This window comes from Chroicocephalus ridibundus, chromosome 6, assembly GCF_963924245.1.
Source record: "Chroicocephalus ridibundus chromosome 6, bChrRid1.1, whole genome shotgun sequence".
NCBI lineage: Eukaryota > Metazoa > Chordata > Aves > Charadriiformes > Laridae > Chroicocephalus > Chroicocephalus ridibundus.
In genome coordinates, this window is record NC_086289.1 from 42,254,205 (window position 1) to 42,271,133 (window position 16,929).

Here is a 16,929-nt window from a genome sequence, read left to right on the forward strand (position 1 = left end):
AGCATATGTAAATTGAGAGAGTAAAACTACAATTTTGATAATAGTTAAAGTTACCTTTGAACACCTTAAAGGTGGTCACTGCTTGGCCCACTGGCTTGGTGCCGGACGGTGGCATTTAAGGTTAGCACTTAAAATAAATACCTTGCCACCTATGTTCTAATAAATAAGCTTTGAAATCCACATTTCATCCCAGGCTTTCTAAATCAGCAGTTCTGTTCATTCCCTGGTAACATTTATCTTAGCACAGCCTTTGCCACTCCTGCCAACCCCACAGAGACCAGTGTCAGTGGTGAAGATGCAGCACAGTCATCTCCTCAGATGCTGCACGTGGAGATTTAGGGAGGAATCAGCTGGGAGGAGAAGCAGCCAACAGGGTAGTATTTATGCTGCATGGATCTTTGTACTCTGTGACACACATTTTTAAGTGAAACTGATTTAAAAGAATTTTTATTCCCCTTCCCACTACAAAGATTCCTCTCTGGACACCTAGTAACACCAAAGCCATGAACAACAGGAGCGTGCCCCTTCAGCTGTTATTATGCTTTTAGATATTAGAGATGTTTATTTACCAATATTTGGGTCAGTAGCCTGGCGTTTCTTGATTTTAGCTTCAGAAATAGCAGCGTAGTAGGCACATGTCATTTTGATCAGCCACGCCGCTCGCAGCAGTGGCACAGAATATTTTGCTAAGTAAGCAAAAACATCTTCTTTTTTACTGAGAATAGGAACCTGAAATGAAAGAGGAAGCAAGTTACAGCACACAGTCCAAACAGCAGCTGGCACCTGCAGGTTAGCCCAGGCCTCCTCTGCTCAGCCCCATGCTCCCTGGGAAGCGGCAGACCTCTTCATCAACCTAGGAACCCACTATGCTGACACACCTGTTATCTAGACACATAGAAACTAAGAGACTTGACAAAAAAGAGATAACCACCACACACTTGCCCCAGGTTTCACCAGGAGCATCTTCTACCCGCTCAGAGATGCCTACAGGGCTACTAGCAAACCTCTTAACACAGCCAAAGACATCCAAAGTGCAGGAACAGTCCTGCAAGCTGATCCTCAGGACCTCTGGAAAATTGTGATATATCAAGTTTTGGGCAAGGGTTCAATTACACAGACACTGCCAGTCACCTGGGTGCCCCTGGTTCAGATGAGTCCGTAATAACCAGAGCATACCAGGGAAACACAGCCTGGCCAGCTAATACTGCCTGCACTGGCCACGCACACCACAGGGCCAGTCCCACAAGACTTCCAGGTAAAGACTCACTCTATTCAGTCACAGCAAGCCTTACAACTTTCTGCATAAAGTAGAATAATTTCAAAATGCATTGTTTAAGCAACCTATACAAGAACAAGACATTTCATGCCCAGTGGAGATAGAAGGGAATGGAGACACAAATGCTACACTTACTATCCCCTACCAAAAAAATCCTCATTACTCCTTCAGGCATACTCATCCTTTCCAACAGAGTGCCTGGAGAACAGAGGTGTGTCAATGCTGAAGAGAGCAGCAAACAAAACACTGACCCATTCCTCTTCAGTGGTCAGCCTAGGGACTCTACAGAATCAGTTTCAGTTTTCCTAACATGCTTGTTTCCTGTTATTGAAGGTTTATAAATTCAGTTATAAATAAATAAATAAATAAATAAATCTAACTTAAGTAATGAAAGAAATCTCTCTAGTACTTCTAGTCACAAAGTTAACCTCTCGGAAAGTTAGGGGGAAACTTAAGGTGGTGGCATGCTTGCCACAGCAAAGCTCTTGTTTTTCTGGTGGCTCTATTGATGGCAAAGCAGCACACGTTCTTCATCAACTGCATAGCAACAGACCAAAAACTGGTGAAACTTGTAGCTTCTGTTATATTCATCCGTTTATGCTCAATAGTCTTGGAATACGAGTTCCCTATTTCAGTTTAATTTATACTCAGAGTAACTCCCAGACACTGTAAGATTAGCTGCTTATACACAGAGCTTCAGGAAAGAAAGGCATGAATAACAGCACCTTTGTTACTATGTTCCAGACACCACCTTGGATGAGTTTTCAAGACCACTTCAAATTTATCTTGTACTGCTGTTCTTAACAGCATGCAGTATCCAAAGAGATAGCTCAGAATTGCCTTTTCCAGTTATACAAAGACTGCCACAAAGCAGCAAGAATTCTTCTTCTTAATTGGAAATTTCATCAAGAATGCAACTAATAAGACTGTTCAACAAAGATTGTTAATACAAATTTAAATGTGAAGAGCACGCAAAGGGGTTGGAGTTAGCAGGCAGGTTCTTTTAAGAAGGCATTGGCTTCCTAGCCAGTTATCTCCTTGCCAGACACAAGAATTTCTGTAAACTGTTCCTTTGCTTGAGGAAAGAGACCCTTGAAGTGAAGCATACAGGCAAAGAATCTGGCTGTCAGTAAGATAAACACGCTTAAGCTGAAATACAGTCATTCAAAGAAACTTTTTATCAGCTAGATCAGAAGTCCCCCTTTGCCCAGGTACCCTCCCTCCTTGCAGAGAGGAAACATGCTGCACAGCAGCCGCCTCCAGCACTGCCCCACATCCAGCACATTCAGAAACACTGCCCTATTGTTATAGCCCAATTCAGTACAACCCAACGTCCAAGAAATAGAGGAAGGAGTATTTTGATACCTTTTTTGCTAAAAGAGTCAGTGGTTTACTTCCTGCTAAATCTGTGAACCAGTTGTGAATCGCACTCTGCGATCGAGCAGTAACCAGCCAGTAGTTGTCTTTGGCATTTACTTGTGGTTTCTTCTTTCCTGTGTCCTGGAAAGTGTTAAGTTTTAGCTTTTCTGCTAGTATGCTGCTAAAGTATGCGCCAATCTGGTGGGAAAAAAATGCAAAACATATATGACAACCCAGTAAGTAAGCATCTATCGTACATTAACGCACAAAGGATTTCCATCTGAATAGGTATAGTCATCAGTCTAGTCCAGGCTATCAATCTTATAAGATTACACTTTCATTCCCTGCAGCTACGAGATGGACATTTATGATATTAAGCACTCGTGCAACACTTCTGCACTATCACTGTAGAAGCTACAAGTCAGCAAAACCAAGCCAAAGATACCAGAGATGCAGCTGCCATTCATGACAGGTCACTGGGAATGCCCAGAGCCACATCCCTCCAGGAGATGGGCATCTCAGATTTAGATCCCAATTCAGTGTATTCTAAGAGTATCTCAGAACATTCCTCCCCTTCTACACTTTACCATAGCATTAAGTGTGTAAATACATGTTTCTCACTTCTATTTACAACAAAACACACTGTCACAAGAACCGCATTCGTTGTCTTTGTGTCAGCAGTTACAGCAGACAAAACTTCAAAGATTCGGGTAAGCTAGAAAGTGTTCTGACTTCTATTCAAAACTCCTCTGCTACCACTCAATACCTCCAGAATGAAAAGCTTTGTAACATTTGGTTCCCCAGTACTTTCAATCCCAAAACAGCAGAAAAAAGCCCAATAGAGATTTTACTTCCCACGTAAGCTTATTTACTTCTCAAAATTACTGTAACAGAAATTAATTTTTAGACCCGACAGTAAGACTAAAATGTTTGATTTTCTAATAAATGTATTCATAGTTGGGTAATTTTAAAATCTATGAAAAGCTTTTAGGAGATCATTTTGGTAATTCTACACTTAAACCTTCCAAATAACTATAAGCACATCCTTATGAATTTCTGTTTTGCTTCTCAAGCAATTATGTTCAATAGTCAAAACAGGAATAATTAAAACAGAAGACAGAAAGAGCCTGCAGGTAGCAATTCCAGAAAACAAAATCAGAAGAATGTAAAGGAAACCTTTAACATTTCAACAATAGCAACCTTGTCATTTACTTGTATCTCTTCTTCTGCTAAAAGAGCATCAACGTATAACTAAATTCACATTTTCCAATAAGCTTTATAAAGTTATATATTTTAAAAGTCAAACAGCAGAAAATTACTTTGTCTAAAAACATTTTTATAAGCTTCCTGATAACATTCTCCTTCAAAATCGTTTCTTTGTCCTTTCCTAACAGGAAAAAAAAGTGAGAGTACATGAATCTGGACAGATCCCTCAAAGAAACAGGGGATGGAGATTTTTTCTATACAGCTATTATTCTCAATTTGGAGGATAGTAACTAATATTTTAGTGATTTTTATTGCTCTTTTGTATGTCACACTTGACTCTTAAAAAAAAAAAAAACAACACAGGAGAGCTAAGTTAAATTTCACTAAACAATACAAGAATGTATTTCCAAGACACCCAGAGCACAGTGACCAACTTCTCCTGTCAGAAAACAGCCTGATGAAACAGATACAAGACGAAAGCAAGTTAAAGATGTGTAAACACTAGAGACTTTCAGGGAAGGAGTCACAACTGTGTTTGCAAGTGAAGTAAATAAAAGAACAAGCGCAAAAATTAACATCTCTTCTACATGAAGTGTGCTAGTTACATTTTGTTCTCAACATCCATGTTTTCCTCTGAAGACTGGTAACACTAGGTAGCAGAAAAACAGCTCAGCATTCTTATATTAATTCTGAAATTAACTTTAATACAAAGACTTCCAACTAGGAAGCAAAACAGTCAAGAACCAAGTACAACCACTGCCAGGTTGGTTCCCATTTCAATGAGTATACTCAGACCAAAAAGCCTCGTCTTACCTTTGAGGCATTAATGACAATATTTCTAGCAGATCCATGCTCATCTCCAGAGAAAGCAGGTTGATTACTGAAGCCTTGCTTTACGTTCACTGCAGTAAGTTCATCCTGCAAAGAGCATTTTAAGAGCAAAAAATTAAATGACAATTTAAGAAGTCACATCATTCTGAGAAGTATGGTTTTATAACAAAAATTTCTGTATTTGCTAGTATGTCACACTCTGCGTTCACCTGAACCCTCAAAGCACTTTGCACATTCACAGGATTTCAGTGAAGGGGAACACAATGCCACTCCTACGCTCCAGTCCCCATTAAGTGTTTACCTTACAACAAGCTTCAAGGCCATAACTTGATAAGGATCCCACTTGTTTTGCTGCAAGAGGATTGCTGACCATGAGAAGGGTAGCAGGAAACAAGGTCTTGGCAGCCTTCGTAAAACCTGCAGTGCTCCCCAGCACTCAGCCCTAAATCGTCCTCATGGAAGAGGTGCCAGTCACCAGCCGTCCTGACCAGCGGAGGGAGAGCAGCGCATCCTCCTCTCCTTGAGATACACTGGGATTGCTGGAACCACCTGCATCACTCCACAACAGAAAGCAGAGGGGTAACACCCCTCGTTACCCGCAGACCTCCACACGTCCCTTCCCCCAGCACAGAAGAACTTTTGCATCCTTGTTTTGTTGAAGTTTAAAATGTTACTATTTCAGTTTGTGGCCTCACAACCACCATTTGATAATATCTACTGAAATAGGAAATAGACACCTCCAGCAGAAACAATTTCAAGTAAACGTCTGTCCCTGATGCAACTGAACCAAATTCTTCTGGAATTCTTCTTTAGTAGTGGAAGTATTACTCCCCTCCTACTACAGTATCAACACACCTTCATTTTGCTGCATATGGGTATTTAAGCGGGCTTAGCCAAATCATATTCGCCGCAAGAGCACAGAACTGACAGAAGTGGAGTCAGTAGCATGAGGGGCAAACACATACCCGAGTCTTCACAAATGCAGAACATAACTTCCTAAGTGAGTCCCACCATCGCCCCATCCTTTCCCCATCTTCACTCCACATCTTCACCAAAAGTTAATATTCTCCCATGGAGGCTGTGCACTTCATTCACTTATTCAGGACCACATGCCTGTCAGACTGAGGTTTACCTATGCCAGATAAATGGGAACTTGACTTGTTTGTTTCCCCCAACAAATCAGTTACTTGCCACCAAAGGTACTCTATACAGGCTCAAGCAGTCTACCAACCCCTGGTAGCAGTCAAGATATCCAAACGATCCCCAAGATGATTGTGAAATAACCTATGAAACCAAAGAGCGACTGCTGTGCAACTAAGCAAATAAAATAGGAGAAAATAAAGTTAAGAAAGTCATCTTTTACTAGAAGATTTTGTTAATAGTTTTGGGCAACTTCTCTCCCCAAAAACAGCAACCCAGAAGCTTCCATTCAGCTTATTCTCTCACGCTTTGCAACGCATTTTGCTTTTCAGTATTTTCGCAAAGTTTGGGAGTAACACGGAAGACAGTAATGTATTTAGAAGACATGTAAGCTCTCTAGGGTTTATGAAGTTAGCAAGCCTCATCTGAATTTTAAATGAAATCAACAAGAAGTGCTGGAACACTCCTCCACCCACACTATCCCCAAGACAGCCTTGCAAACACAGATAAAGGCAGAGATGAAAGTGATCAAAGATATTATAAGCAAATAAATAAAAGGTAAATGGCAAACAGATGGAGATATATGTTACTATTAGTGCCATTTCCACAGATGACCCCACTTCTGTTATCTTTAAACTTCTCCTCCTTTGAAAAAAGCTGTCTAGATATCATTATGCTGAAAATAACTAAGAGCCGTATGTTTTACTGCTGTATCTACCACCACTGTCGGAACAAGCTGCGGATGGACTGACAACACAAACACATCAGTGTTTTGGTTTTGTCTGGCTCAGATTATTAGCTCAGATTTCTCCCTGCCTTCAGCAGCAGTTTAGAAATTCTAAACACGGAACACAGGACAGTTGCATAACCAAACGCCAACTAGAAATTAAAAGACATGTCATCTGCAAACACAATGCACCCAGATACCTTTTCAAGCAAATTAACAATAAAATGGATGTTCACAGGAGCTCTCATTACATCTCACTTAAGCCGGCTCCATTAACAGCTCAGGGTCAATTTCTAAGAGCACAGCTGTCCCCTAGCAGAAGCGAAGGTTTCCTGGCCACCAGCACAGCTAAGTTGCACAATACTGAATGTCCCAGGGTTAAACATCCTTTCATTTGGCTTGGTTTGCAAGCCCTCCCCTACTGACAGGCACAGGAGCACCGCACGCTGCTGTCACTAAGTGACGCGCTCTGCGCCACAACGCGCCAGATCCTCTGGGCTCCTGCAGGGATGTCAAGCTTCCCTTCAAAATGTCAAGCAGGGCCCCAAGCGAGCCCAATCAAGGCTTAAAACCCTTTTGCAATTTTAAATAGTCAAATGAACAGTCAGGCCCAAATCGCGTTAATTTGCTTCAGAAAGAATTGTAATTGTTTCATGTGGGATATTTAAGAACCACCGATATATCTGCAGCACTCCGTTTCTGAACACGTGTACAGATGGATATCTTTACAGAAAGAAAGCCTGACGAGTGCAGCCGACGTCCACAGGACCTGAGTGTCACCAGCTCTGCAAGAAGTCATACCCCAACTTAAATCTGTGTGTGTTCACTCCATCGCAGCCGTGACTCCTGCAAAGCATGTTCAGAGGAGGCCACCTGTAGCACTCACCCAGTCGGCTGCACTCAGGGCACTCAGATCTAGACCAAGAACAAATGAACTGACTGTTAGGATCAAGCATTGAGGCATTATGGTTGGGTGTTCTAGACTACATAATTCCATATTAACTTGCTTTTAATGAATAAGAACGGACTCTTTCAACTTAAGCATTCTCCTGCTTCCTTATTACTGCGGTTACACTTGCTCACTGCAGCACCAAGCCACGAAGAGAAAAGCAGAAAGCTAATGATGTATAACGGTTTTGAAAAAACAGCAACTGGCCAGTTTATTCTGACATCTAAGCTGGGCAAACAGACAATGTACAGAGCTATACCGGCATGCAGTCAAAAACAAGTCATTTTTGAAAGGCATTCTTTTTCTCCTTAAGCTCCAAAATTCCCTTCAACAAAGAAATTTAAAAGAAGTTCATATTAAACTCATAAAAGAAAAAAAAATGGCTCTTTTTAACCAGTCATTACTGTTAGATCCTCTCACATGCTCCTTCTTTTGCTTTGTGTCTCAATTACATGAGGGCACCTACTTTCAGCATCTTAGAGCAACCATAGCCTCAGCTTGGAGGCCCAAACCCTCCGCAGGAAAGTCCAGGATTTCAACCTGTGGCGTAGCTGCTGCAGCATAAGCCTTCCACTGATGCTCAGCTTCTGCTATGTTGGGCTTGGTTTGAACAAGAAGATCAAAATATAACTCCCTAAAAGAGACAGTATAAAATATTACGCCAGTTATAGATTACTAAACAAGCTATATTTCGTGATGAAGAGAGGAATAACAATATTTAGAGGAGCATTCCCCACTCTGAATCAACGGCTCAGAAGTCACAGAAAAGGATTAGCCATACCCAACAGCCAACCACAGGCAGAAGCAACTTTTGCCGGAGACTGGGAACACCCTAGCCATGTCATAAACAGATACTGAGAGCAAGAAGGAAGATCGGTCTTTCAAGACAGGTCTATTCCCAACTGGCATAAGGGGAACAATACCAGAGAGGCTTCTCTGACAGAAATTTCAACTTCTTTACCCATCCTACCAGCAAGGAGGTGGTCTGGGCTACTGGCGATTGTAGACATTGGGGAATTGAGGCTTGGAAGAGTCAAACCCTATGCGCTAGGAAATTTCTTCTGTCTGAAGGCTATTTCTCAGCATAAAAATATGAAAAATATGTCAATTGTGCTTTTTTGTGCTTTGAAACTGAATTCAGCTAAAGTTAAAAACATTACTCAGGTAAAATCATGAGGCTCTGGCCCTGATGATATGATACATTGAGTGTTTCTATCTTTGGCTTGCACCAAACACAATTTGCATTATATTTTATCCATCTTAGGGAGACAGTCACAATTTAGAGCACAGGAAGCGTTAGAAAAAAAAGTTAATTTCCACCTGGCGCTCAGGTGAGCGGGCTCAGGAGCACAAGCCCAGCATCCCTGGAGGTGCTAGCTCCTAGCAGAGAGGGAATCTGGAAAGGCACAGGGTGATGGTCAGCAACACCGTCACCAGATGGTCCATTCCCACCTCTACTAGGACCCACAACTCTGGATTTGTCTCCTTTTTCAAATGATAGACAGACTTCACCAACCCAAAGGCTGGAATGACATAGGACTATGTCCTGTAAATGCCCCATGCACCACACACCGACGCCACCCACACGCACCTGGAATAAAGACTTTCCCCAAGCCACATTTCAATCAATTACATTATGGCGAATAACAATGAGCCTGGTGCAGTTATTTTCTACTTACTAATGCACCCATGTAACATATTTTAAATATTAACCATCTGGGCACTTGCCACTTCCATTCTTATTGTAACGGGCTGCATATTTATAAATGTGTCTGTAAGAATCAATCCACCACCTGACTAAAAACATGCAACAGTCCAGAGCTAAAAATTCATCTCCATACATTGTCATAGCTGAGTTCAGATGCAGTTCTGCATGCCTGGTCACAATCACACACAAAAAACACACACTAGAGAAATATTTCTAGGTACCGTAACCACCAAGTCCGTAAGTATGATGAGTACGGCATAAGGGTGAAAAGACAGAAAGATGCTAGAGGTCAAAAAATTGAGCTATTTCTCAAAGGATTAGTGATGGACTTGAATACACATCTTTTATTGCATGTTGTCCAAGCCTTTCTCAACCAGCACTGACCAACAGTCACACTCTGATGAGCACTCGCCAGCCTATGTGAACCAGATGATAATGCTCATACACAGCTAATAAATTACTCTTAATTAGTGTCCTTTCTGGAAGCCTCACAAGACGAGAACTGACCAGGAAAGAGAGCACAGCATGAAGAATGCCGTATGGCTGCCCTGCTGTACTTGCTCAATTTAACTGGAGTTCATCTTCTAGACACGTCAGACTGATGACTTCCACAAGTGCCGATTCACCGGGACTTAAGACAGCCAGGACCACCAGAAGAGGACATCCCAAACCAGCCACATGAGAGGCAGGGGTATCTGGCACACACGGCTTCATGTACAAATCATAACCCAGCACAGGAGGCAAATCTCAGAGAGACCCGTTGACTTTGCTAGGAGACATCCCAGTCACATAACCCAACTAGAGGCTTCTTCCACTCACCTCTGGAAGGCTGGCAGCCTGGAATCAAGACTGGGAAGCCAGGCTGGGAAGAGCCTACAACCCACACCGTTGCTTTGCTGGATGTGCCAGCCATGTCACAGCACCCACGCAAACTACACAGTCAGCCCCAGCACTGACCGACAGCAGGTCTCCGTGGGTTTGGTTGTGCTACCCAGGAGTAGGGTAGCCACAACCTGATGCAAGAGTACAAGCTACAGCCCCGCTCAACCCTGCCCGCTGTGTTTGACCTCCAAAAACCCTCCAGCCCTTTCATTCCTCCAACCACACATCCCTGCTGTCAGGTCAGGAACACGGGTGGGCAGCTCAGCAGGCCCATGCTCGCCCCAGCCAGTGGCACCTCTCACCCTCTGGGAGCCCCTCACAGGCCGGGGGTGCCCCTCAAGGGTCTGTGTCCCTCATGGCCAGGGGTGCCCCTCAAGGGTCTGCGCCCCTCATGGCAGATGGCCGTACCCCTCACGGGTCCGTGGCCCTCACGGCAGATGGCTGTGTCCCTAACGGGGTCCCCCCCTCACGGCAGGTGGCCCGGCTGGCAGCCCGGCCCCTCTGCCCTCACCGCCGCCCCGCAGGGCGAGCCCAGGTGCCGGCCGGGCCGCAGGGAGGGCGCCGAGGCCGAGGTAGCGGTGAGCGGGACCGCCACCCCCGCCTCGCCGCAGAAAATGCAAGTCAGCGGGCGGCTCCGCGGCCGCCCGGCGCCGCTCAAAAGTTTCGGGGGAGGCGCCGGGCCGGGAGGCGAGGGCGGCGGCCCGCCGCGGGCGGGGGGCGGGCGCGGGGCTGGCGGCCGGGCCCCGGGGCGGCGGGCGCGGCGCGGCCGGTCTCACCTCCTTCTGGCGCGGGTCCTGCGGGTAGACGTCGGGCGGCCCCAGGCGCGGCCGCTTGAGCGGTCTGTGCTCATAGCTGAGGAGCCCGAAGGCGGCCATGATCGCTCATGTTCGCCGGCGCGGCGGGCGGGCGCTGGAGCGGGCTCCGAGCGCCAGGGAGCAGCACTCGGCGGCTCGCCCCCCGCCTCACCCCCGCCGCGCCGGGGGCGGGCTGCGCGCCGCGGCGGCGGACGGGCGCGGGGGGCGGTGGCGCGGCCCGGCCCGCCCCGCTCCTTCCCCCGGCAGGTGCCGGCTGGGACCGCCCGCAGCCCTCCCTGCCGGGGGCACGGCCGGACCCCCTACCCCTGCACCGCAACGGGGCGATGGTGGGGCCGAGCGCCGCGCCGGGGACTCCCGAGCTGCCCCCGGGGGAGGGCGAGGAGGGGGCCGGGGCGCGGGAAGGCAGCGCTGCCCGGCCGGCCGGCCTGGCGGGGGACAGCCCTGCGAGGGGAGCGGAGCGGCCGGCCGCGCTCCCTCCAGCCACGGGGACGCGGCACCCGCGCGTTGACCCCATCGCCCGTTCCCATTTTTAATTGCGTTCATTTGAGCGGATAAATAATTGACTCGGAGAAACAGCCGCCCGCCGCGGAGGAGGCCGGTCCGCCCACCCTCTGGCCGTCCCCCCGCCCGGCTCCGCTGCGGGGGCGCCGGCGGTCTCTCGTCTCCCCAGGAGGAGCGCTCGGCCCCCCTGGTACAGGCTGCCCTGCGTAGCCGGCCGCGGTGGAGGAGGGTGCAGCAAAGCGCCCCCCCCACACCATCTTCCACCCGCCCTTCTCCCCTCGCCCTGCCCCAGCCAGCCCTGGGTGGCCCTTGGGCGAGCCGCTGGGGCCACCTCCGGCCGGCTGCCGCTCCCGAGGCAGGGCGGGGGGGGGACACGTTGCTCCGCCGCCCCCTCGAGGATGCTCCCGGGGTCTGGGGGCCACTCGGTACCACCCAAGGGGATACCCCGATCCCCCAAGATCAGCCAAGCCGGACGGGAAACGGGGCGTGGAAACGAGGTGCGGCTTCTGATTAACGAATCTCCAGAACAAAAGTAGCAAAGCAGTAAAGCTCCAGGGCTCCCCCTCTTTCCAGCGTGCAGGTGGGTGTCCCGTGCTTATCTGCCTTCCCGAACCGGGGCTGCAGTCCCCATCACAGCCTGTAATTAGCGTCCTGCTGTGCAGAACACGTTCCCCTCTCGGTATAGGTGCCATCTCCTTAGGTAGTGGCGTGGCAGGTGCATCCCTGTGTTAGCATTACGGTAAGCAAGCATGAAAACTTTTCTCCCCGCCCCCCCCTTCCTACCCATTATTTGTGCCAGATCCTGTCCTTGTGCTACATCTCCGGGACAGTACAAACACGAAGGACTTTGGAAATACAAGATTAAACAGTGGGTTGCAAACAAGTCCAAATAAAATTAACACCAGTGCTCTACAAATGAGCTTATGTTCACAATTAGTATGGACAAGAACAGGAACTAGAGGCAAATCACATTTCTCTCTAAGCAATTATCTAATCAAACCACAGATCACTTAAAAGCTGAGGCTGAACTAGGCGGTAACAATAAGGTAGGATAGTAATGCTCCACACTGTCTCGTATTTGTTAAAACATCTTCTGTTTAAATCTTTCTCACTTTTGGTTACTGAATTATTGTCCATGCATCTGCTGTGGTGTTCACCAAAGGTAAGGCTCAACAAGTCTGAGACCTTCAAACTTTAACATCTAGCTCTGAGATGCTTTCTTTGACAGGTTTATCAGACTTCCTATATGATCCAAGGGCATGCTCCAAGGACCAGGAGCATTTGTCATCTCTTTTCCTTCACTCCATCAGGGGATAATAATGCTTCAGAGCTTTTCATAAGTTACACTGGCACACTAGATCAGTGTTGTGATCCCTGGCTTCAGGAAGATTAATATCATGCATATTTAAGATAATATCATCACATTTTATTCCCGAGACTTTGTCAAACACATCTTGGTGTATTTAAACACACAGATCTTTTGGTGGTTTTTGTCACACAGAATGGTCTGACAATCTCATCGTGGCACTCGCTGTTCTGTGTTGATTTGCCTGGATTTTACAGCACCTCTGTAGTGCGAGTGTCCCGGCAGAGACTGGCCCCAAGTCCATAGATCAGGGTTACAAATCTGGCTACAGATTTGCCCTATCCACTGCTCCAGTCCTCACTCCAGTCACTGGTGTTTGGGAAGTCCTGATTCAAATCTAGGGATTTTTTAAACCCTCAAGTCTGCAAACATTCTGATCTGGAGTTTTAGTTTGTTTTTCTCCAGAAACACTGCCAGGGGAGACAGGTGTGGTTGAGCTGTCTCTGTTCAGAGGGTAACATGTATTTCATGTCACCTTTAGTTAAGCGAGTAGTGCTTTAAGCCACCACTTTAGTATGGGAATTTGAGGAATAAGCTCTGAATAAGGAAGAATGGTAAACACCAGTTCATAGTATGGGGTTTTTATCATTGTGACTAAATTCTTGTCATTTGCTATGACTTTGCTGACACTAGTTAAAAATAGAGGGTAACTTACGAAAATATTGCATTAATTATTGGTTATATGCTTTCTTCAAGGACATCTCTTGCTTTTAACATTTGCAGGTCTATTCAGTTCTTGTGTTAGTGAGGCACAAATGGCACCATTTCTGTGGACTGCAGCTGACTCCAGCCAACAAGCAAACTTCCCTCAGGTGTTTCTGCTAAAATGCACGTCACTATGGGTCCTCATCACTGCTGGTGTTTTCATCCTGAACGTACAACTAAGGATGGCCTTTCTGGAAAATTGATATCAACTCTACAGGAGTTGTGACATGGTGGAAAAGAGCAGAATACAATGAGCATCAGTTCTACATATATCGTGAGTCGTTACATGACTGTGGATATACAGCAGTTTTCATCCATAAAAGTTATAAAATCCAAATCTCTTACAAAACTTGGTGTCAGTTTTCGAGGTCCTAAAATCTATTTCCACTCTATCCTTACCATAGGATAAATTTAATCAATAAAATGAAGAATAAAGTGCGTGTTTGATTGCAGCGATTACCAAAGATCACGTTAGGGCAGGAGATTTCAACCTCTGTGGGCAATGGTATGCTATTACTGCTTTCCAGCTTCATGTACACAAGCCACTGCTCTTCATCTATCTGTACCTCACATTGTGTGTTTACTCTGAAATATCGTAAACTGGGGTTTAGGCATCTATGGGAGAAAAAAGGAGATGGTTCTTTTCCATCCTCACTTAATGGGCATTTGCTCTCATCAAAAGTATCTAGTTCGGTGTATTTTTCATAGTGGTTGTTCACCTCATGCACTGTTGACCTGCACAGGTTGCTAAAAGCAGAGTCAGTGAACCAAAATCATAGAATCACAGAATTTTCTAGGTTGGAAGGGACCTTTCAGATCATCTAGTCCAACCATCAACCTAACTCTGACAAAAACCATCACTAAACCATATCTTTAAGCGCTATGTCTACCTGTCTTTTAAATATCTCCAGGGATGGTACCTCAACCACTTCCCTGGGAAGCCTGTTCCGATGCTTAATAACCCTTTCAGTGTAAAAATTTTTCTTAATACTCAGTCTAAACCTCCCCTGAATGGCACATGATGCTGCTTGCTCTGGGCAGTGACTGAAGGAAGAGCCCAAGCACCCGCAGCTGTGACCGAAGTCGCATGGATGGCAGCATTTTGTACATCACCACTGGTCCTCACACAACATCATGTTATACTCCAGTGACAAGTGAGATTAATGAGTTAATCGTCATACAACACTCCAGTGACTTGGGCTGAGAAGTATTATAGTCTATTTCTTTAAATTTAGGGGGGTTTTAAAAACTTAGCGGTTGAGAGAAAATTTGAGGAGAAAGTGCACCAATGACAATTTAAAATGAGCCCTTTTCAGGAACAGCTACACAGGAGCACATAACACCATGTTAAACAGGAAGGAAGAGTACCGAACTCTCTATAAGGTAATGGCACGGGTGGAAAAGCCTCCTGAGACCGTCATCGTGCCACTGTATGAGTATGGCATAAGAGACGAGCCCCCTGTATATCTCAGTATCCAGTCAAGATTGTCTAATAATATAGCCTCGCCCTGAAGTTTTTTTATAAGCTAAACAACGATAGCAGTCTTTCCTTTATCTTTTTTCATCATGTGCAGGCCTGAAGGGAGAAAGGGGTATTTAGGGGAACAGGAACGAAAACATTCCATCAGCAATCCGCTCACAGAAAAACTGGGAGCAAAACGCAGGACTAAGAGAAGGAGCAGCAACTGGCCAGGGTTCGGGGAGACGTCCTGGGGTGCAGCTTTGCTCTGCAGGGACACGGGACAAAGGAGCTGAACCTGATGCAGGGCAGAAGGCGGGGAGGAGCAGCATCCCTCCTCGCCAAGGGCAAAGCCCCGAGCAGCCAGCACACAGGAGAGGGGCTATGGCAGTGCTGGGGACAACCGGAGCCGCCTGAGCCAGTGCGGAAAAGGGCACCCATTTCCAATATTACAGGGAAAAACAGCAGCAGATTTCGTAGCACCTTGGACATATAAGGTGGGAGAAGGGACTTGAGCAAGATGAGTAAGCTGAAGAGGAAGGCTCTTCTCCGGTGAATGGGATGGGACTATCAGGCAAGACCAGAGACGGCAACAGGCTGTGAACCGGTCTGTGGTGCTGCGTGATGTGTTACTCCCAAAACGAGCATCCAGGTGCTCGGGCCAGGAATTACCATCCTTTACCTCTGTAACACCGAGTCACAGCAGTGGCTTTGCCATGTTCCTTGGTTACTTCTATTTGGATTTTAAGCTCGGCCTTGAACAGTGACTCACCTAAGTCTTACTTTTAGTGTGATATTACCAGAAAGTGGGGAATCTGCTGCTTCTGAGGGAAGAAACAAATGTTTGATTCTCCTTTTTATCTCATGCTTTGGTGCATCTTCTTTGCTCTTGTCATACATTCAAAGCAATAATCATAGTGGTGGAGCACACAGCAGTTGCAGTAAAATATTTTCTGTGATCATCAGGTACCTCAGCTTCACTTTTTCAGTTAATTATCTGAGGGAAAAACTAACCCATTATTTGCTTCACATGCTCTAGAAGAGGGAAGATGTTACAAAAACCTGTCAAAAAGTTCATTGTAGGAGACCTCCTTTTCTATAACTGCCTTTCTTTAACATCAGGGAGCATGGGCTTCTTTCCCTATGCTTGTTGAATAAACACAGTACCCCAGATACCAGGAAATATTATTTTTACAGTCCAGAAAGCAACAAAATGTGTTACTGTGCAAACACGAACAGACCCTGTCAAATGCCTCCTTAGTGTTCGCTGCAGAATTCACAGCTGGAGTTAGAAAGGGACTCGTGCTGCCCCTCAAAGCCCACATTAACTGAATTGTTTTCAAACAAATGCAGCCAGGATCCATAGCTGATAATGGACGCTCCAAGAAAAACTTACTCCAGGGCAAACTCCAGGACAGTTTTCCTCTGTGATTTCCAGCTTGCCTGTGCACAGTGTTATCTCCAGCCCCATCTCATCTCCACTATCTTCACACCACCGGACCCTGCCTGGCCCATCGCAAGGCACAGGCGGGTGCTGCGGGGCAAAGGCCCCTCGGTGCTGGCTGCTCCTGGGTCACCACCGCCGCTTTTCTGAGGCATTCTGAAACGCCTTGGCTCATTCAGAAGACTACGGAATTTTCCGTGGCATAAACTACGGCTCCACGTGGAAAGGCTGTCAGAAAGCTAACTCTTGAAAAGAGCAGTCACCAAACCAGATAAATGCAATAATTTTTCTTCCCCCCATCAAATTCTTCCTAGGACATAGTCACTTTTATATGCATATGTTCAAGTCTGTTGCTTTCACTGCTATTGTGCTGGTGATGATCATACTAAAATATTACAGTCCCTCTTCAGGGAACCATAAATGCATTCTGCTTAAGTAAAGTATTCGAAACCATCTTTAAAAATAAGCATTTCCCCAAACGCGTATGTATTGAGCACTGTGTGCAGTGCAAGCTCAGTGGTAACGGACCCCAGTGATACAGCAGTGTGCCATCTTTTGGTT

General features: G+C 46.1%; 1 protein-coding gene across 8 annotated transcripts in view; it reads right to left on the reverse strand.

Moving 5' to 3' along the window:
• MED12L (mediator complex subunit 12L) overlaps positions 1-11,034 on the reverse strand; it is a 153,515-nt gene extending 142,481 nt beyond the window's left edge. For all 8 annotated transcript variants that reach the window (XM_063337477.1, XM_063337476.1, XM_063337473.1 and 5 more), the window contains exons 1-4: positions 10,855-11,034; positions 4,655-4,759; positions 2,642-2,833; positions 570-729 (exon numbers count right to left, since the gene is read on the reverse strand). In XM_063337477.1, the coding sequence (XP_063193547.1) occupies positions 570-729; positions 2,642-2,833; positions 4,655-4,759; positions 10,855-10,953 (556 nt within the window). In that variant the 5' untranslated portion in view covers positions 10,954-11,034. The remainder of the gene's footprint in view (positions 1-569; positions 730-2,641; positions 2,834-4,654; positions 4,760-10,854) is intronic.
• Between the last annotated feature and the right edge of the window lie 5,895 nt (positions 11,035-16,929).